Consider the following 24,644-nt stretch of genomic DNA (forward strand, 5'->3'; position numbering starts at 1 on the left):
ATAAATAATACAATAATTTATAACATTGAATATTATGCATTGTATCATTGAATAAGATGATCAATACATAATCTTTTAAAAATCATTTTTCATATTTTAGTAGTTATTTTTGCCTAATTAAAGTATACTCATCAGCGTTTACTATGTAGATAATTTCCCTATCATTGAGTGAAAGACTATATATAAAAAATCAAAATGTATATGAAAAATAAAAGTTGACATATCAAACAGCTTGAATATTGTAATTGTTACTGTACATTGTTTTTACTTTGAAGGAGTTTGAGGGATAACAAAATAAGTACATTGCCAGCCAATGTATTTGATAGATTGACAGCACTGACATCACTGTAAGTATTTGGTCATGTTTAATTTGTTTTAAAAATAAATAATAAAATAAAAATAATAATGAATATTATGCATTGTGTAATTTCATAATGTGATCAATACATACTGTATATGTATATAAATTATTTTTTTTAAGGTTTAGTAAAATGTTAACAATTATCAATATTGATTATTCATTTTATAAAAATCTTAATTTTTAATTGGTCATTATTTAAAAAAGAGATTTATTTAATAATTATTATATACATTAAGATGGTACTAAATATTTAAAATAGAAATTGTGTTCATGAGTATTTCAATTCTTTGTTTAATTTGTCTTGAAAATAAATAATACAATAATTTATAACATTGAATATTATGCATTGTATCATTGAATAAGGTGATCAATACATAATCTTTTAAAAATCACTTTTCATATTTTAGTAGTTATTTTTGCCTAATTAAAGTATACTCATCAGCGTTTACTATGTAGATAATTTCCCTATCATTGAGTGAAAGACTATATATAAAAAATCAAAATGTATATGAAAAATAAAAGTTGACATATCAAACAGCTTGAACATTGTAATTGTTACTGTACATTGTTTTTACTTTGAAGGTATTTGTACAGTAACAAAATAAATACATTGCCAGCCAATGTATTTGATGGATTGACAGCATTGACATACCTGTAAGTATTTTGCACATATTTATTTCTTGGTTTAATTTCTTTTAAAAATAAATAATAAAATAAAATAATAATGAATATTATGCATTGTATAATTTCATAATGTGATTAATACATACTGACAATATCTTAGAAATATCAATAGGGTAAGTAAACTATTTAATCATTAACAATCCAAATTATTCAGATTTTAAAGATATTGATGATTGATATTTGTCGTCATTTAAAGATATTTAATTATTATTTCATTAAATACATTGAAGGACAACTTGACCGAGAACCATATTTTAACAACGTTTTATTAGGGGTGTACATAATGATTTCAGAATAATCGTGAAAGTTACAATATCGCTGCGCGCGCTCGCCGTACAGCTAGCTGGCCATCGCCGTAAATTACTGTGACGTCACGAGAGATAGATACCGTCACTTCAATTGCTAATGACCTGTATTAGGCTTATTATACTCATCAGTATTTACAATATACATTGACTGAAAGACTTTAAAATTAATTCTAAAAAATGAATACGAATAATAAAAGTTGACATATCAAACAGCTTGAATATTACTGTACATCATTTTAATTTGAAGGAGTTTGGGCGATAACCAAATAAGTACATTGCCAGCCAATGTGTTTGATAAATTGACAGCATTGATAGAACTGTAAGTATTTTGCACATATTTATTTCTTGGTTTAATTTGTTTTAAAATAACAAAATAAAAATAATAATGAATATTATGCATTGTATAATTTCAAAATGTGATCAATACATACTGTATATGTATATAATTATTAACCATTATCAATATTAATTATTCATTTTATAAAGATCTTAATTTTTAATTGGTCATTATCTAAAGAGATTTATTAATTAATTATTATTATATACATTAAAATGATACTAAATATTTATAATTTTCTAAAGAAATTGTGTTCATGAGTATTTCAATTCTTTGTTTAATTTGTCTTGAAAATAAATAATACAATAATTTATAACATTGAATGTTATGCATAGTATCATTGAATAAGGTGATCAATACATAATCTTTTAAAAATCACTTTTCATATTTTAGTAGTTATTTTTGCCTAATTAAAGTATACTCATCAGTATTTACTATGTAGATAATTTCCATTGACTGAAATCCTATACAAAAAAGTCAAAATGTATATGAAAAATAAAAGTTGACATATCAAACAGCTTGAATATTGTAATTGTTACTGTACATTATTTTTACTTTGAAGGTGGTTGTACAAGAACCAAATAAGTACATTGCCAGCCAATGTATTTGATAGATTGACAGCAAAAATAAATAATAAAATAAAAATAATAATGAATATTATAAATTGTATAATTTCAAAATGTCATCAATACATACTGTATATGTATATAAATTATTTTTTTTAAGGTTTAGTAAAATATTAACAATTATCAATATTAATTATTCATTTTATAAAGATCTTAATTTTTAATTGGTCATTATTTAAAGAGATTTATTTATTAATTATTATTATATACATAAAGATGATACTAAATATTTATAATAGAATATTCAATATCTTTTAAAAATCACTTTTCATCTTTTATTAGTTATTTTTGCCTAATTAAAGTATACTCATCAGCATTTACTATGTAGATAATTTCCCTATCATTGAGTGAAAGACTATACAAAAAAATCAAAATGTATATGAAAAATAAATGTTGACATATCAAACAGCTGAATATTGTAATTGTTACTGTACATTGTTTTTATATTGAAGGCGTTTGTACAGTAACCAAATAAGTACATTGCCAGCCAATGTATTTGATAGATTGACAGCATTGAGAAAACTGTAAGTATTTGGTCATGTTTAATTTGTTTTAAAAATAAATAATAAAATAAAAATAATAATGAATATTATGCATTGTATAATTTCAAAATGTGATCAATACATACTGCATATGTATATACATTATTTTTTTAAGGTTTAGTAAAATATTAACCATTATAAATATTAATTATTTATTTTATAAAGATCTTAATTTTTAATTGGTCATTATCTAAAGAGATTTATTAATTAATTATTATTATATACATTAAAATGATACTAAATATTTATAATTTTCTAAAGAAATTGTGTTCATGAGTATTTCAATTCTTTGTATAATTTGTCTTGAAAATAAATAATACAATAATTTATAACATTGAATATTATGCATTGTATCATTGAATAAGGTGATCAATACATAATCTTTTAAAAATCATTTTTCATATTTTAGTAGTTATTTTTGCCTAATTAAAGTATACTCATCATCGTTTACTATGTAGATAATTTCCCTATCATTGAGTGAAAGACTATATATAAAAAATCAAAATGTATATGAAAAATAAAAGTTGACATATCGAACAGCTTGAATATTGTAATTGTTACTGTACATTGTATTTACTTTGAAGGCGTTTGTACAGTAACCAAATAAGTACATTGCCAGCCAATGTATTTGATAAATTGACAGCACTAACATACCTGTAAGTATTTTGCTCATTATTCATTTCTTTGTTTAATTTGTTTTTAAAATATAATAAATTAAAATAATGATAAATATATGCATTGTATAATTTTATAATGTGATTAATACATAATGACAATATCTTAGAAATATCAATAGGTTAAGTAAACTATTTAATCATTAACAATCCAAATTATTCAGTTTTTAAAGAGAAAGACTTTACAATTAATTCTAAATGAATATGAATAATAAAAGTTGATAATCAAACAGCTTGAATATTACTGTACATAATTTTTATTTTGAAAGAGTTTGGGTGATAACAAAATAAGTACATTGCCAGCCAATGTGTTTGATAAATTGACAGCACTGACACAACTGTAAGTATTTTGCACATATTTCTTGGTTTAATTTGTTTTAAAATAACAAAATGAAAATAATAATGAATATTATGCATTGTATAATTTCATAATGTGATTAATACTTACTGCATATGTATATAATGTTTTTTTTATAGTTTTTAGTAAAAAATTCACAATTATCAATATTAATTATTCATTAATTTTTAATTAGTCATTATTTAAAGAGATTTATTAAGTAATTATTATTATATACATTAAGATGATACTAAATGTTTATAATTTTCTATAGAAATTGTGGTCATGAGTATAATAATATTTTAATTAATTGGTTATTTGTCTTGAAAATAAATAATACAATAATTTATAACATTGAATATTATGCATTGTATCATTGAATAAGGTGATCAATACATACAATATCTTTTAAAAATCACTTTTCATATTTTATTAGTTATGTTTGCCTAATTAAAGTAAAATTAATTCTAAATGAATATGAATAATAAAAGTTGACATATCGAACAGCTTGAATATTGTAATTGTTACTGTACATTGTATTTACTTTGAAGGCGTTTGGGGGATAACCAAATAAGTACATTGCCAGCCAATGTGTTTGATAAATTGACAGCACTGACACAACTGTAAGTATTTTGCACATATTTCTTGGTTTAATTTGTTTTAAAATAACAAAATGAAAATAATAATGAATATTATGCATTGTATAATTTCATAATGTGATTAATACTTACTGCATATGTATATAATGTTTTTTTTATAGTTTTTAGTAAAAAATTCACAATTATCAATATTAATTATTCATTAATTTTTAATTAGTCATTATTTAAAGAGATTTATTAAGTAATTATTATTATATACATTAAGATGATACTAAATGTTTATAATTTTCTATAGAAATTGTGGTCATGAGTATAATAATATTTTAATTAATTGGTTATTTGTCTTGAAAATAAATAATACAATAATTTATAACATTGAATATTATGCATTGTATCATTGAATAAGGTGATCAATACATACAATATCTTTTAAAAATCACTTTTCATATTTTATTAGTTATGTTTGCCTAATTAAAGTAAAATTAATTCTAAATGAATATGAATAATAAAAGTTGACATATCGAACAGCTTGAATATTGTAATTGTTACTGTACATTATATTTACTTTGAAGGCGTTTGGGGGATAACCAAATAAGTACATTGCCAGCCAATGTATTTGATAAATTGACAGCACTAACATACCTGTAAGTATTTTGCTCATTATTCATTTCTTTGTTTAATTTGTTTTTAAAATATAATAAATTAAAATAATGATAAATATATGCATTGTATAATTTTATAATGTGATTAATACATAATGACAATATCTTAGAAATATCAATAGGTTAAGTAAACTATTTAATCATTAACAATCCAAATTATTCAGTTTTTAAAGAGAAAGACTTTACAATTAATTCTAAATGAATATGAATAATAAAAGTTGACATATCAAACAGCTTGAATATTGTAATTGTTACTGTACATAATTTTTATTTTGAAGGAATTTGGGCCATAACAAAATAAGTACATTGCCAGCCAATGTATTTAATAGATTGACAGCACTGATAACACTGTAAGTATTTTGCACATATTTCTTGGTTTAATTTGTTTTAAAATAACAAAATGAAAATAATAATGAATATTATGCATTGTATAATTTCATAATGTGATTAATACTTACTGCATATGTATATAATGTTTTTTTTATAGTTTTTAGTAAAAAATTCACCATTATCAATATTAATTATTCATTAATTTTTAATTAGTCATTATTTAAAGAGATTTATTAAGTAATTATTATTATATACATTAAGATGATACTAAATGTTTATAATTTTCTATAGAAATTGTGGTCATGAGTATAATAATACTTTAATTAATTGGTTATTTGTCTTGAAAATAAATAATACAATAATTTATAACATTGAATATTATGCATTGTATCATTGAATAAGGTGATCAATACATACAATATCTTTTAAAAATCACTTTTCATATTTTATTAGTTATGTTTGCCTAATTAAAGTAAAATTAATTCTAAATGAATATGAATAATAAAAGTTGACATATCAAACAGCTTGAATATTGTAATTGTTACTGTACATAATTTTTATTTTGAAGGAATTTGGGCCATAACAAAATAAGTACATTGCCAGCCAATGTATTTAATAGATTGACAGCACTGATAACACTGTAAGTATTTTGCACATATTTCTTGGTTTAATTTGTTTTAAAATAACAAAATGAAAATAATAATGAATATTATGCATTGTATAATTTCATAATGTGATTAATACTTACTGCATATGTATATAATGTTTTTTTTATAGTTTTTAGTAAAAAATTCACCATTATCAATATTAATTATTCATTAATTTTTAATTAGTCATTATTTAAAGAGATTTATTAAGTAATTATTATTATATACATTAAGATGATACTAAATGTTTATAATTTTCTATAGAAATTGTGGTCATGAGTATAATAATACTTTAATTAATTGGTTATTTGTCTTGAAAATAAATAATACAATAATTTATAACATTGAATATTATGCATTGTATCATTGAATAAGGTGATCAATACATACAATATCTTTTAAAAATCACTTTTCATATTTTATTAGTTATGTTTGCCTAATTAAAGTAAAATTAATTCTAAATGAATATGAATAATAAAAGTTGACATATCAAACAGCTTGAATATTGTAATTGTTACTGTACATTGTATTTACTTTAAAGGTATTTGTACAGTTTTTGTTTTTAAAGGTTTAGTAAAATATTAACCATTATCAATATTAATTATTCATTTTATAAAAATCTTAATTTTTAATTGGTCATTATTTAAAAAAGAGATTTATTTATTAATTAGGATGATACTAAATATTTATAATTTTCTATAGGAATTGTGTTTATGAGTATTTTGATCGTTTTAAAATAAATTTAAATAAAAATTTATAAACATTGAATATTATGCATTGTATCAATTCATAATGTGATCGATACATACAGTAACCAAATAAGTACATTTTTAAGATTAAAATTTAAAGATATTTAATTATTATTTCATTAAATACATTGAACTTTGAAGGACAACTTGACCGAGAACCAGTATTTGATTGTTGACACTGTCTTGGATTTCATCACAATATACTTTAAAATCCCTGACCATTTTCAATTTATGTTTGGGTCCAAACACCATGGCCTGAGTCTTTCCCATATGGAGGGATAACTTGTTGTCAATGAGTCATTCACTACAGGTTGACAATTCTGAACTCAGTCTTGAAGCTATATGGGTTCTTACCAGATACTAAAAGAACGCTGTCATTAGCGTTTAAAATCAAATTACAATTTACACTTATTTTCATATCGTTAGCATAGCATAGAAATAATAGAGCCCCAATTATGCTTCCTTGAGCCACAATATGAGAAATTCCAAGTGGCTTGATTTTACCTTTATATACTAATTGTTGCCTATTCTTAAGATATGATTGGAACCAATCTATTGGTCCAATCCAAATCCTTTAGTTTTTCGAGCAATATATCATGGTCAACTGTGTCAAATGCTTTTTGCAAATCTAAAGGTACAACCCAACAATCAGAGTAATTGCCAATTGACATTTGATTTCTAATAATTATAATCATTAACTCTGCGCACTTGCACTTCTGGTATGTATTAGGAATAATAATGCCTGACAACAGTACAATGACGAAACTGGTTTTCGAATTAAAATGTTCTTTTTCAATAGCCAGGCCAGGGGAGGGCTCCCTCACCATTTTATAGCGAACACTCCATGACGTTTACATTTGAACACAAATGTTTAAATCGTCAGTCGCGGTGTTTACCGGAAAGAAAGTAGATACGATCATTTTGGTGATATCGCGACGACCAGAGGGCGCATTAATATGAATTTTATATACAATCTCTTGTGGCTCAAAAACTTGGTGGGTCGCGAGAACTCCCAAAATATAATCACTGGGGTCGTGGTCAAAATAGGTTTCGGAACGCTGCTCTACGCTGTCAGTGGTTGACTATAAGTAAATATTTTAAAACAAAATTTAAAGAGTTATTTTTCTCTCTCTCTGATTTAGTTAACATATATATATTAGTCGGTTGCTTAGCAATTTGTTTGTGCACTTCGTGACAAAAGCATGAAACTTGACGGAAACCTTCTTCTAAAAAATTTGAACAATTTAATGACTCATTTTGACCACGCCCCTTTTAATATATTATGTAGCTATGTAAAAAAATATATATAAAAATGTATGTCAAGTTTGGTATCAAATTATAATTTGACATGTAAAATAACATGAGAAAATATAATTTCACAATATAATGAAATTATCAAAGCCACACCCATTATATATTACATAACTTTGTTGAAATATTCAAGAAATCAAATAAATATGGAAAGTTTAGTATTAAATTAATGTAAATGTAAAATATAATTTGAACAGTTGAAAGATGCCATTAATTAAGCCACACCCATTATATAAATACATTACATAATTTTCTGAAAAATGAAAAAAAAATATGAACATGTAAAGTTTGGTATCAAATTAAAGCTTATGACATGTGTAACAACACGAGCATATGTAAAAATAGTATTTGAACAATGTAATGACATCATTTAAGCCATACTAATATATAGTCAGGTATTACGTAAGTTTTTAAAAAATCTTAAAAGTCATTTCTATTTTAAGTCTGACATCAAATTAAAGCTTATGATTATATAAATGTCATGAGTGTATAGGAACACACTGAAAACAATATAATGACGTCATTGCAACCACACCAATTTTTATGTAACTATGTAGCATTTTGATGAATTTTACCGAACCATCAAATTATGTTGATGTATATTTAGTGTAAAATTAAATTCATAACAATGAATATTATGCATTGTAATCAATACATTCATTTATTAAAATCGTTTAGACTTAATCATATATTTTTGTCTTTAATTAGGCCTAAAGAGATTAATTATATAACAATTTAACATTGAAGAAAATTTACATGAAAGTATTAGTATTATGCTATTATCACTTGATAGTGTGATACTATAACATACACACTGTATGATATGCACTAGAGAAAACAAATATTGCTTTAAAAAACCACTAGTATAATAAAATACATATTGGTTATCTTGACAGATATTTACAGAACAACGCTATAACTACCATAGAACCAGATGCATTTTCTTCTTTTGCTTCATCACTTTCAATTTTGTGAGTTAACACTATGTGATTTTATTATAATTTAAATATTCCCCAACATACTATGGAGTAGCTAATTTATACTGCAGGTTAAACGTGTCAATATAGGATACAACGTTAGTTATTTGCTGTAAAATTCAGTGTAAATGTAACTGCAACTTGAATTGAACGAGAAACTTTGCAAACAATTGTAAAAGTGTATTTGGTTTTCATAGGGATTCTTAACATTAGTCGTTGATTATATTCATTCCAATTTTCCTTCTGACTTCGCTAATTATTTCACAAGAGCCTCTGGTTATTTACATCCTATACAACCTATACTCAAGGAATATTACATAACCTTTAATTTTTAAAACGTTACTATTTTCAAAATTTACTATGGTTAATCATCGTTAAATATTATCATTTAGACGTTTAGAAGTGAACAGATTACGGTTTTACGAAGATAAAACTTTTGAAGAATTAACAAGTTTAATATATTTGTAAGTATAACAGGTGTGCATACACAATGTTACTGTTATTATTTTTCAAAGGAAAATCAATATTTAATAATGTTAATTTCATTTAATTCGTACAACTTCATTCAGGAGGTCAATTGCCTTAAAGGACAACTTGACCAAGGACAGTATTTTTACAACGTATTTGGGATGTACATATGATTTCAGAACCATCGCAAGATTAAGGATATCGCCGCACGCGCTCGTCGTACAGCCGTTGTCGTAAATTGCTGTGACGTCACAGGTGCATCGCAGAATCTACTTAATGAGTTCAGATAGGCAAAAGAAACAATAAAAAAATATAAATTTATATTTTTTACGATTTATTTACAAAGTGTGTTTACTAGAAATTTTCGCGATTTGCCAGACTTTGCCAGAAAACTCATGACGTAATTTTTGCGATGCACCTGTGACGGCAATTTACGGCGACGGCTGTACGACGAGCGCGTGCGGCATGGCAATATCCCTAATCTCGCGATTGTTCTGAAATCATATGTACATCACTAATACGTTGTTAAAATATGGTCCTCGGTTAAGTTGTCCTTTGCGTATATCTCATGGTTTAACTTTTGATTGGTCCTTTAATTACATTAATGTGTATTATTCATCGGCATTCTATACACTAATTTATCATTTATGTTAATGTTTCGGTAAACTTTACGTCTAAGGATATGTTCTGACTCACATCACATCGGAGGTAACTTGCTATAAAAACTTTCCGCTGCTAAACCGTTTAAAACAATGTTGCCGCTGTTGTTTAACCAGTTTCAATTTTTTTCATTAAATTTTCGGTTTTTAATTTTAGGAAGCCGTTAATAATTTGAATGTTAGATTATGTTCAATATAAAATAAACATTAACATTAATATGGTAATTCCAATTAAATGTTAAGTTCATAATATGTTCTTATTCTTTGTGTAATTATATAATGAGACTAAACATAATATGGTGATATTCTGAATAGAATTTATCAGAAAGTATCAATTACCATATTTGTTTGAATAAACTCCCCGCTTTGAATAAACGCTCCCCATAGAACATCATTTCGAATAAACGCCTCAAATAAAAAAAAAAACCCTCTTGATCAATAAATACGGTAAAATCTTCAAAATCTTTGGATATTTTAAACCTGTACTCATCATCTTTACGATCGAAGAGCAACAAGTACGCAAAACAATTTAGTACTATTTCCTTCAATTGTTAATGTAACTAAACATCATTCACATTCATTTACTACGTGTTTACCTTCGCTCTCATAGGCGATCAGATTGCTCAAGACTGTGTTGTCTCGTTGGAGATATCGATGACTGTCGACCTCGATGTGAAGATGTACACACAAGAGAAGTATTTATTTTCATTCATTTCATATATTTCGTTGAAGAAAAATAAGACATTGGCCTAAAACAAAACAACAAAATTTACACGAAAACAAAATGAATCACTGTCAAGTGGCTCACCAAAGTGGAAATGGGCAAGAAAACACATAATTAAACTAGAGAGCAATCTGGGAATGCATAACAGTATAATTTGTCTACATAAAAATCTGCTTCAGAAAAATGTTTATTTAGTGTTCTGTCTTTAGTACTTGTGTGATTACATCCAAGAGTTGAGTCCCCGTTCAACTCCTACTTTGGGTGATTTAATGTTTTCTTAATTACAATTAACAAGGCCAAATACATGGCTGCAGTCGCGTGCTCAAGTTAGTGTTTACCGACCGACCGACCAACCGGCCGACCGACCGACCAACCGACCGAAATTGCTGAACATGTTTAAAAATGTTTAACGTGCAGTGCGCGTGCAAAACTCTGCGCACTCATTGCAATTTTTTAAACGTTTAAAATTGCCTGAAACGTACTCTAATTTCATCGAAAATAAATTTGACAATTTTGACAATTTTAAGTGCGCGTACGCATGCGTTATATGCGCTACGCACAGAATTGTATTGCCATATGATGAAATATGACCTGAAATTAATGAGTACCAAATTTTATTTAATTGTGATTCATGCTTGTGAAAATATGATTATAAACGTGATTTCGTTAATTCGTGCGTAGACCGCGTAATTTGTGATTGCGCACCGTCAATAACATAACCACATCGAGTCCTGGCCATAAGGAATATACTCTGAAAAAATTGACATACCGACCGACTAACCGACCGACATAGTGAGCTGTAGAGTCGCCTTGCACACGACTAAAATGTTTGTGTGACGTGACATTTGACTCTAAATTTTATGGCCCACCACCTGAAAAGTCGTGGACGCGACTCTATAGTTCACTATGTCGGTCGGTCGGTCTGGTATCACTATGCGATTTAGCACGCGACTTATGGCTGTTGGCCTTGTTATATACTAGGCCTAAACAGGCCACTTAGTAATTAGGGTAATTAGATTTAATTGAAGTCTGTAACAAACAAATCATTCTGTAGCCTGTACAAATGAAATTATAATTACGGTTTTTAATTGTGACCTTGACCTTTGACCTTCCCTTCACAAACTAAACTACCTTTAGACGATGAAACTAAAAATAAACAGCAAACTAAACTTCATATTTTGGATAATCATTAAGACACTATCAAACAAGGTGTGATGTGCCCAAATATGGTAGTGATGATATTCTCAAAATGGTAGTGATATGACATCATCATGTCCATATATGGGCACATCACATTTTTTTGATAGTGTTGACAAGGCATTACAACCAGACAATCTTAAGACTACTGCCTCTGAAGTCGCTGACAGGCTGATATGTCATTGCCATTTTATTGCATTTAACAGCATTTGGTTTATTTTAATTGCAGTGTGTTACCTCAAGACATTCGTGTCCAGTAAGAAATGACAGAGAAATCTCAACGGAATATGAAATGTATAAAAACAGAAAGAAAGCAAGGGTTGATGATGATGATGATGATGATGCTGGTTCCGGGTAATCGTAATGGCAATTGGTTCTGAGATCGATTGGATGAGGATTCCTGAGGAAATATAATGTTGGGCAGCGACATTCATTTATCCTTATACACAATTGTATATATGTTTAAGTGCAAAGTACGTCACAATTTGGTTTCCTCTCAATCCAATTGCGCAATCTCTATTTCTGGTTTTGCTTATAAAATGTGTATCTATCGTATGTAATCTTCAGCATCTAAAAATATTTGATTGCAGTAATTATTCGAATAAACGCCCCTCCCCCTCCCCTCCTTAGAAATTAATTTGAATAAACACCCAAACCCCCTCCCCCAATAAAAATACCCTCAAATAAACGCCCGGTGCATTTATTTATTTCCTCGAATACCCCGTCACATGCATATACACACATATACACAATATTGTATTACAACATCAATTTGTAATAGAATTCATTGATTGACATGATCTACAATTTACCAAGCATTTTGATACAATTTTTACTGTATTTTATGACTTATCAATATTAATTGTGGTGTATTTTTTCATATCTAGAGGGTATTTACGGTACTGTATATTATTTTTGATCACAATGATGTAACTTAAATTGTACAATCCATTTTTGTTTAAAATGATCACACTGCAAGTTTAAAGTTCGTTTTTAAGATTTTATCAGTAATTGTACATTCACTAGTTCATAATAATACACGTGATAATTTATTTAATTTATTGGGTTATCTTGTGAGTTTGAATTGACATCTGTAGGAAAGATTGTAACGTTTAAATAGGCATCATGGAAGTTATTCATTCGTTCATTTATTTGGTAAAAACAAGAAAAATGAATTAATGAGAACAGGATAATTACACGCAATATACTGTGTGTACTAGAAATAGAATTTAAAAATGTATAAACTTCATTAAGGTTTCATCAAATGTTATTTGATTATTTTCGCGTGTAGTGTGGCTCTTGGCCTGATATTTTTAAAGTATAATTGCAACTTATGAAGACCTTGCAGCTCTAAAGTGTTTTTTAAACAAACTTACATTTTTACCAGCACGTATTAACTTTTATTCGAATCACTATCAGCTCTAGTTTTCAAAATTGTCTTAGCTCAGTCCCAACCATGGTAGGGCTGGTCCTGGAGACTTATATATTTTGTTTCATATATCAATGTATAAGTGCAATTTCCGTGGACCTAACAGCTCTATTTTCAAACTGTTCTTAGCTAAGCCCCAGGCATGGTGGTGGGGCTGAGGTACTGGAGACTCTGTTTCATATTTGTTATTAGTTAGTTTCACATTTACAGTTTTAGCACCCCTCCAGACAGCAATCTGGTATATAAGATAATTTCAGTTTAACCAAATATGGTAATGATTGCATTGTATGGAAAGAACAATATCAGAAAACGTAAATTCCAAATTTACATTAGAACTGAAACTTGTTACATTCTTAATAATATTGGTTAATTAAATTGAATATCTTAACACGAGGTGTTGAATTGCATTGCTTGAATATTGTATTTTCATTTCACGTTTTGTGTAATAATAAGGTTTATCGCAAATAACGTGCGCGACGCATGGTGGGAAGGATTTGGGACCAAACGGCACGACGTGTACGTACGTGATTTGATGATGTATGTACGTACGCGCGCGTCGTGACGTACTTTGCTCCCAAACCCTTCCCATCATGCATTTTGCAAACAATCATTTGCGATACACCTTACGGTCATAGATTCTATATATTTTTGTTTTCCGCTTACTGTTACCTACCGCTTGGCTGTGTAACTTGGCCTTTAGGAAGATGGATTTAATTTTTCCCGATCGAAAAGACTGACGACGAGTAAGGTCACATCATGGGACGACATTGTTACAGGGAAAAATTTTGGACATAGCAAAATAAATACTTATATTTGTGATACAAGAATTCATATTTGGACAAAACGAGTTTTATTTTTATCTTATTTGTACACAATTATTTACCTATATAAATTATAATATTTGCAGGTACAATATAATTATGTAGGTACAGAAAATTACAACATTTTGTCGACATAGAATTTAGATCTCTCAGGCCTACCCACGACAAAACAGTAATAATATTTCAAGACAACCTATCGGTGTCGTTCACATATTCGCGATTTTTTCACTGAAATTAGTATCACTTTTAAAAGAGTATGTGTGCCAGTAACAGAGGCAACTGAAGACACATACTTGAGGGCGCTATGTAGACAAAGACAAGCGTAAATAATGAATGATGATGATTTATAAGTCGGGGGTGCGGGAGTGGGGTTGTTATGTCAAGACCTATCGAAGTACATAATGACTAATTTCCAACAGAATCGAAATATTCTCACCTATAAAAGAAAGGAAAGCTCGTAGAGAAAATAATGTAATTGAAAAGAATATAATTTAAAGCACACTAATCTAGGAATTTTCGCCAACAAAAGCTCTTATCTTAAGCATGAAAACAATTCATTCAATATATCAATCAATCAATCAATAATAATATATCGATTTAATACAGTTCTGACACAGGAGAAATAATAATAATGTAAGTGCATTGTTATCAATTATGCATATGCCATAATGGCTTAGATAATGATTGTAACATATTTCACTAAAAAATTAACAAGCTTCGACTTAGATATGATTGGCTGAAACTTTGGTAAATGTTGTGAGTCGTTGATTGGCGTTCCACCTGCGTACTTTTGTTTACAACGATCGTTTCTTCATCAAATCCATTGTGTTATATGCATAATTGATTGAATAATACTTACAATATTAGAAATACACGTGTGATTAATATTACTATATTTTTAAAAGTATAAAATATTAAATTAGTTTTAAATAACTAAAACGTTCAGTAAAAAAACAGTTGTTATAATCGGCTTATTTAATATTTCACATTTCCACATAAAAATCGTTTAACGTTCAAGTTTATATATTCACTTTCATTGGCCATATAAATTTATCAAAAAATTAACAAACCCTTTTTCTAAAAACAATTGACAGCAATTCATACTAATCACATATAAAAAAAGAAAAAAAATAAAAATAAAAAAGTACAATAATGGTAATAATAATAGTAATAAAAATAAAAATCAAATTTAAATTGTTTATATTATATTACATTTAGTTAGTATGACTATAGCAAGGCATTTAATAAAAAGGCAAACTGCCTTAAAATGTAAATGTGACATGTTTCGAGAAACTATTCTCATCATCAGAACAGTAAACAACGCCTAGAGTGCTTATATACCAATAGGACATATTGTATGTAAATAAGTAAGTAATTAGCATAATAAAACAATAAGGAATGTAGGCAACAACCAATCATATGGCAAGTGTGACGCCTAAGTTATATATTTGTTTGTTCAAGGAAGGTGATGTGGAGGGCTTCCTTGACCTTAAGCTTGACAGCGGAATCTGCAGAATCAAGAACGGTGAAGCATTCCGCCTTAGCGAGGACCTTACACCGTTCTGAATCCTGCAGATGTTGAAAAATGTGAGAAGCCTTGTCCCTGAAATGTTCACGCACCCGCATTGATAACCGTCTATTGGTTTCACCAATATACATGGAATTACATCCCATACATTTAAATTTATATACAACACGAGAGCGGAACACATCAGGGACAGGGTCCTTAAGACTAAACAAGTTTGAAATTTTGAATGATTTGAAAGCTAATTTAATATTAATACCTTTGTAATATTTACGTGTAATTTTGTCGATTCTTTGTTGTGCGCATTTGGCAAACTGTAAGTAAGTTAATTTAAAATAAAGAACCTTGTTTTGTTCAATAATCGACTCAACTGACGCAACATTGCAAAGAGAAAAAATATTATTAAGATATCTGTAAATATTGTCATTAATTATACTGAGTGGAAAACAGTTTTTACTTAAAATGGTTTTAAGAGTTGAAATGTCATTGTTAAAGCTAGACCAGGAATTATTCAATTTGTAAACTCTGTCAATCAAAGTACGAACAAGCCCAATTTTGTAAGAAAAGGAAGTGAAACTGTAAAAATTAGTGAGGAGACCCGTCACCATTTTCAGTTAGTTAGGGTAAAAATATTATTATTATTTGTGATGTTGTATTATTGTTGTACAGTACGTTACTTTGGTGGTAGGAACCGTAGGATTTACGTTCGTCGCTATACTTTACACAGTTAGCTTTCAGCGTTCGACGGTGTCTTTATTCAAAGTATGGTAAGTAAAATACGAAAAAAAACATGAAACGATGAACAAAATGTATACAGTAATATGCAATAACATGTACACAGTAATACGCAATAACATGTATACAGTAATATGCAATAACATGTATACAGTATGCAATAACATGTATACAGTAATATGCAATAACATGTATACAGTAAATGCAATAACATGTATACAGTAATATGCAATAACATGTATACAGCAATATGCAATAATGTATACAGTAATATGCAATAACATGTATACATTAATATGCAATAACATGTATACAGTAATATGCAATAACATGTATACAGTAATAATCAATACAATTTATACAGTAATATGCAATAATGTATACAGTACTATGCAATAACATGTATACAGTAATAGGCAATAACATGTATACAGTAATATACAATAACATGTATACAGTAATAAGCAATAACATGTATACAGTAATAAGTAATAACATGTATACAGTAATATGCAATAATATGTATACAGTGCAATAACATCAGTGGTGGCGCCAGGATTTGCCCGACGGGGGGGGGCCGAATTCCCCGACGGGGGGGCCGAATTCCCCGACGGGGAGGGGGGGCGGGGCCGTACGCGCGAAAGAGGGGGTGGGGTTGGGAGGGGGTATCCCCCTCCTGAGCCTCAGAAAATGTTGAAAAAATAGATGCTTACACACTGTTTAATAGGCTAGAGCAACTAGTTTCCATTACATTTAATAACAATGTCACATAATGTAAATTTAAATAAATCCTTCCTAAATACTCCAATACGGATCTTTTTCGACGAACTAATAATAAACTTTGATCGAAAAACACTTCAAACAAAATGAACATTTAGTAATGCGGCACTCTGCAAATGCCTCGATAGTGCATGTGTTTAGTGTACGACTGTGCTTTGGTGGTCTGTTAACCTCAGATAAATACCCTATAGCCGGGTGAATAACTCAATGTAATTTAGTATACAATGATTGCCGTAATCGCCGTGTCTATAACACAAATCAATAAAATGCCAAATACGCCACACACGTTTTTTTCGGCCGTGTACATAGAACAAGACATTTCATGTTTATGTTATGCCTATGAAATAATAATAAAAGAACATCATGTTTCTCGTTTTTTATCGTTTATACTGCATACCATTATATAAAAAACCTTCATACGCGAGAAAAAAGTTCACGATATTACACTCTACTCTGTACAGGGGTGTAAATATACAGGTCCACGCTAACGCTTGCACACGGACCAGGGCGGAAAATGGTGTATTTTTGGAGAGTGATGACGTCAGCATTCACGCGAGGAGCGAGCTAAGACAACGTGATGCTGGTAGTGGGAGTGCATGTGTTTTGAAAATAACTCGGTTGTGGGTATTTTCCGAAGATTTTAAATCACGTTTTCTTTTTAAACTCTTGAATTCATAAATAGTAATTAAACTCTTAGCTCTTTCACTCAAGTAGGCCTATTTACACAACTATAGCTCTAGCCTACTCTTCTTAATTAAAAGAGTCAAGTGCGTCGAATCCGCGTTTAGCGACGGTCGCGGGTTTGGTGCATCTTTATTTTCCCTTTAGAATTAAGGTGGGTGGCTAGCCACCCCCCTAGATCGAGATTTATGCACGAAAAGAAACGTGATCAGACCCTGTTTTATGGTTCGGGCCAACCGCTTCCTCTTTCCCAATCGAACCCCCACCCAAACCCCTTTAATCGACAGCGAACATACACGCGGTACACCAATGGTTATTGGTAAATTGAAACAATTCGTAAACTCAACCGTGAGAACATAACATGTAACTTTATCCCTGTATGAACGTACGTCGATGCGTAGTTGCAAATGAATCTCCGATTTTCGCCTGGAATCTGGAAAATACACATTTTGGTCCCTGGATGCAATATGATACAGCCCAGATATGTCGACGCGTATACCGCAGTGAGCCGGCCGGGCCATGAAAGATTCGTACAAAGAGACACCGCCAGACAAATGCGTACCACATACTGTTTACTTCGCTGTCAGTGTATCGTATGTACGTCAAAAATAGAATGCCGCAGTTACTTAAAATATATAGTAGTACACTTAATAATGGTTTTATTTTTTACCAGAAAAGAAATAATCATATTTTTCTCCCCGACAATTTGGCCAATACTCCCCGACGGGGGGGGCCAGCTTTCCCCGACGGGGGGGCCCTGGCCCCCCCCCCGGCCCCCCCGCTGGCGCCACCACTGGTATACAGTAATATGCATTAACATGTATACAGTAATATGCAATAACATGTATACATGCAATAACATATATACAATAATATGCAATAACATGTATACAGTAATATGCAATAACATGTATACAGTAATATGCAATAACATGTATACAGTAATATGCAATAACATGTATACAGTAATATGCAATAACATGTATACAGTAATATACAATAACATGTATACAGTAATATGCAATAACATGTATACAGTAATATGCATTAACATGTATACAGTAATATGCAATAACATGTATACATGCAATAACATATATACAATAATATGCAATAACATGTATACAGTAATATGCAATAACATGTATACAGTAATATGCAATAACATGTATACAGTAATATGCAATAACATGTATACAGTAATATGCAATAACATGTATAGGCCTACAGTAATATAAAATAACATGTACACAGTAATATGCAATGAATTACTTTAAAAGGGTATAGGGTATGTACACGGTAAATTTTGTTTTTAAATAAAAAAACTCCTTCTTTGGTTAATAATGAAATTAACTATTTAGTATGATCTAGTTTTTAGTAATATCACAAATCATGGATGGAGTTGGTTGTATGTATCACATGACCCCATGACGTCGTCAGTTGAACTGTAAAGTTCAGTTTATTATTCCATTTCAACAATCCTTGTTGATATAGTCCATGTGTATTAACAATTCTTAACTGTATTAATGCATCATCTAAATATTTAATATCTTAAAAGCAATATCTACAGGTAGATGAAGATAGTAACAAAGTATATTTTTTCATATGCTGAGCGGACTCGCAGAAGTAAAGTTTACGAGTGAATTAAGTTAAGATGTTCATCTTAAGAGGAATCATACTACTGTTTTCTATTGCTGCTATATTTATTGCATTGTTATTTTCTCGCTGTTTTAGTATCAGCTTCACTGACGTTAACGTTACCATTCATGTCACAGATTCCGTTATCGATCCTGTCACCTTTCCGGTTACCGAGACCAAACCAGTTGCCGATCATGATATTACCGATTCTGTTGATCGTACAGTAACCGATTCTGTTGATCGTGTTACCAATCCGATTACCGCGACCTATCCTGTTACCGATCATGATTTTACCGATTCTGTTGATCGTGTTACCAATTAGGTTACCGAACATGATGTTGCCGATTCTGTTGATCGTGTTACCAATCCGGTTACCAAGACCAATCCTGTCACCGTTCTCGGTATGATTGCTTTACTTAATGTGTTTGCTAATTAGTTTTAATTGTTATTAATTGGGCTGGCACACAACTAGATTATTGCATTTACTCGTCACAGCTAGGTAGACATGTCTGACTCAGCCAGCGGTGGCGCCAGGATCTTTCCGAAGCAGGAGCGGGGTGGGGCTATGCGAGCATCACTAGGCTGGGGAGACAGGGGGCTCTAGCGCCCTCGTCGGGGATCCTATTCCCCTGCCCACGTCGGGGAACACGGGTAGGCTACTTTTTGTCGGGAATATAATATACAGTAAAAATCGTTCGCGTTCACTTCGTAGCTTCAGCGCTAGAAAACCGCGACGTTCCATTGACCGTGAGTACGTCAGAGGGCTATTATGCACTTTATATGCATTCATTATTGCCAACGATCTAACTATTAAAATAGGTACGCGGTGTCCCTTTGTACGAATCGTTGTTCAACGTAGGGTCCAGATGCGTGATATCATGTTCCATCCAGGGACCAAAATGTGTACTGTAGTTACTTTCCAGGCGAAGTTTACCGACTGTTACGTGTACTGTGTGTCGACGTACGCTACAGCAAAATAGAATTATGTTAATTGTTCGTATGTTCACCAATTTTTTTAATTTACAAGTAACCATCTGTACCGTAGGGCACCTAAAATAAATATTTCATACATTACTAAACAAAAAATAAACATGCCATTTTTGCTTAGCCAACATCTTATTATAGCTAAGTTATTAAATTTTCAATGTCCTGTGTATATCATGAACTTTTCACCACTCGGAAGTCCAGATGGTACGCACGCATACACTTGGGAGGTATAAACTGATTTCCCGACTGAAAAGGGTCTACGCTTGCGGACGCACCCCTGCCCCCATCCAAATAAAGGCAAAACGGACCACTTTTTTTAAGCCTCTAGGCCTGATGTTTCCAAAGTAGGCCTATAAGATGCAATTTTTAGAGGCTTTCAGCTCTAGTTTAAAAATTTTTTATTATTTCTTAGCCCATCCTCAACCATAAAGCTGGTCATAGGTACTTATAAATTTCAGTTCATATTTCATAGTACAATAAGTGCATTTTCCGGGACCTAACAGCTCTATTTTTCAAAAATGTCTTAGCTCAGTCACAACCAGGATAGGGACTTTTGTTTTATGTGTCGAAGTCCAATTTCCGGGACCTCCAACTCTATTTTTCTAAATTTTCTTAGCTCCATCCCAACCATGGTTGTCTGGTTCTGTAGATTTGTAAATTCGTTTCATAGTATCAATTTTATGTATAATTGCAACCTAGCAACCCTATTTTTCACAATTTTCTTACAGATCCGCCCAAGGCGCGCATTTACAATTTTTGCAGGGTGTCACGAAAGATCACGAAAGCTATAGACCCAATAACCTAAGATTCTAAGATATACGACAGCTTAAAAACAATAATTGTTTATCTATACACAATTTTAAACATAGTAGGTTTCATTTATTAATGCTTTTTACAATAAATTTAATTAAATAATTATCACAAACAGAAATAAACTCACAATATTTTCGCCCGTTGAGTAAATATTTACCTTTGTTTCACAACAAACAAACTGGACGGTTTGTTTGTTGATATATATTTACTCAATTGTGTTTGTTTCAGTGGGTGTTTCCCTTTTGCACCTGCATTGTATTTTGACTCCAAATTAATTCAACTAACTTTATCCTGAATACAACACTTTAGAATTAGGCCTCATAAGTACTTTTATGAAAAAGATTGACATAAAAAGTAACAAATAAATACTATTATTTATTATTCATAAATAAAAATTGGTGATTTTACAGACGTGTTTCTTGCACACTTTCGCATACTCAAAACTTTCAATATTTTCGTTTCTATGAGCTCAAAAAAAGCATCCATAATAGAGGGCTAAAAACTCGATGGAATGCGTCTACATTTTAATTCATTTATTGGTGAAATGCACGTTTAATTTGTCAATAAAAATGCTGTAATATTTTATACTGCTGATACTTTTCTATTTTCAAAGAATATTAATCGATCTTGAAATCAGCATCACTAATACTTACCCTAGCCCCAGTCATAAGGGCGACCTAAGGGGATATGATGAATTTGTCGATTTTATTTTAAAGTTAACGAAACCGTGTAAAGTATCAACAGTAAATGTTGTCAACAATGATTTTTACTAAAAAATAACTAATTATCTAACTCAATTTAATTAGAGAGAAATAGAGTTGCTAGGTCCCCGTAAATTATACTGAAATATGAAACAAAATATATAATTGTCTCCAGGACCAGCCCTATCATTAGGGCTGTGCTAAGACAATTGTGAAAAATAGAATAGCTGTCCAGGAAAATGCACTTATATAGACCTCTATTAATAAATGAAACGAAATTATAAGTCTACAGGACCCACCATGGATGGTTGGGTGGATCTAAGGAAATTGTGAAAAATAGAATTGCTATAGGTCCCTGGAAATTGCACTTATATAGACTCTATTTATAAATTAAACGAAATTATAAGTATCCATGACCAGCTCTAAAGTTGTTTGGCTGAGCTAAGAAAATTGTGAAAAATAGAGCTGCAGGTTTAAAAAAATTACACTTATACTTATACCTTAAAAATATCAGGCCGAGAGGCCTAAAAATGGCCCTTTTGTCTTTTATTTGGAAGGGAATGCGTCCGCAAGCGTATACCAATTTCCGTCGGGGAAATCAGTTTATTTCGACAATAAAATATTGGCTAAACAAAAATGGCATGCTTATTGTTTAGGAATGTAGGCCTACATGCAGTGAAACGTCTAATTGAGGTACTCCAGTAGGGTTAATCGTAAATTTTAAAATTGGTGAACATAGTTACGTCACGAACAATAGCTCTCGAAAATAATTCGTACACTTTTGCTGAAGCGTACATCGATACGCAGTACGCGTCGGTAAACTTTGCCTGAAATTAACCACATTACACATTTCGGTCCCTGAATTGTTTAGTTAGATCGCTGGCAATAATGCATGTGTTATGCGCAATTTGCGCAAACAATTCCTTGCGCAATTTGAATTGAAACATGTGTTTCAAATTGCGCAAGCAACGTATCGGTCGTAGATTTGTCTTATTTGACACATTATAGAATGCGTATTTAAAAAAAAAAAAAAGGGAATCCCTCGTCAGCAAAAACACCTAGCTGTTATTGAGGAAACATCTACCAAAAATGTTTAATTGCCGTAAACAAACAGATCATTTTACTGAATTATTTAAGAAAAAAAATAAATAGAAAACGATCATACGCCACATTGCGTTGTCTGTTTTTTGACACACTACAAATGCGTTTTTTTAATATAAAAGAGGAATCCCCAGTCAGCAAAAACACGTAGCTGCATGTTATAGAAGAAAATCTGCCAAAATGTTTAATTGCCTTATAACAGTACGTGTATATGATCATTTCACTGAATTATTAATAAATAAAATATATGGAAAACGATCATACGTCATTGCTGAGTCGTCTCTTTGACGCCCTATAAATGCGTGTTTTTTTATAATAAAAGGTTAATCCCGGTCAGCAAAAACACTTAACACAAAATCTACGAGTAATTCGACCCCATAGCCCCGCATGCCTTACAGTACGTGTATTATGATCCCCGATATGATCATTTCACTGAATTATTAATAAATACAATATATGGAAAACGATCATACGTCATTACTGAGTCGTCTCTTTGACACCCTATAAATGCGTGTTTTTTTATAATAAAAGGTTATTCCCGGTCAGCAAAAACACCTAACACGAAATCTACGAGTAATTCGACCCCATAGCCCCGCATGCCTTACAGTACGTGTATTATGATCCCCGATATGATCATTTCACTGAATTATTAATAAATACAATATATGGAAAACGATCATACGTCATTACTGAGTCGTCTCTTTGACGCCCTATAAATGCGTGTTTTTTTATAATAAAAGGTTATTCCCGGTCAGCAAAAACACCTAACACGAAATCTACGAGTAATTCGATCCCATAGCCCCGCATGCCTTACAGTACGTGTATTATGATCCCCGATATGATCATTTCACTGAATTATTAATAAATACAATATATGGAAAACGATCATACGACTGAGTCGTCTCTTTGACACCCTATAAATGCGTGTTTTTAGTCGCGTGGACGCGACTCTATAGTTCACTATGTCGGTCGGTTGGTCTGTCTGTCTGTCTGTCGGTCCGGTATCACTATGCATTGTAGCACGCGACTTAATGGCTGTTGGCCTTGTTTTATAATAAAAGGTTAATCCCGGTCAGCAAAAACACGTAACACAAAATCTACGAGTAATTCTACCCCTGCAGGCCTTACAGTACGTGTATAATTATGATCCCCGATATGATCATTTCACTGAATTATTAATAAATACAATATATGGAAAACGATCATACGACTGAGTCGTCTCTTTGATGCCCTATAAATGC

The 24,644-nt window shown here is 30.5% G+C and overlaps 1 protein-coding gene across 1 annotated transcript in view; it reads left to right on the forward strand.

Moving 5' to 3' along the window:
* The window catches only part of LOC144849007 (uncharacterized), a 51,202-nt gene that overhangs the window by 6,187 nt on the left and 20,371 nt on the right, over positions 1-24,644 (forward strand). Inside the window, exons 3-7 of the mRNA XM_078705959.1 lie at positions 276-347; positions 1,601-1,672; positions 2,769-2,840; positions 3,443-3,514; positions 5,041-5,112. Coding sequence (XP_078562085.1) covers positions 276-347; positions 1,601-1,672; positions 2,769-2,840; positions 3,443-3,514; positions 5,041-5,112 — 360 coding nt within the window. The remainder of the gene's footprint in view (positions 1-275; positions 348-1,600; positions 1,673-2,768; positions 2,841-3,442; positions 3,515-5,040; positions 5,113-24,644) is intronic.

The sequence above is a fragment of the Antedon bifida genome, chromosome 7, assembly GCF_963402885.1.
Source record: "Antedon bifida chromosome 7, ecAntBifi1.1, whole genome shotgun sequence".
NCBI lineage: Eukaryota > Metazoa > Echinodermata > Crinoidea > Comatulida > Antedonidae > Antedon > Antedon bifida.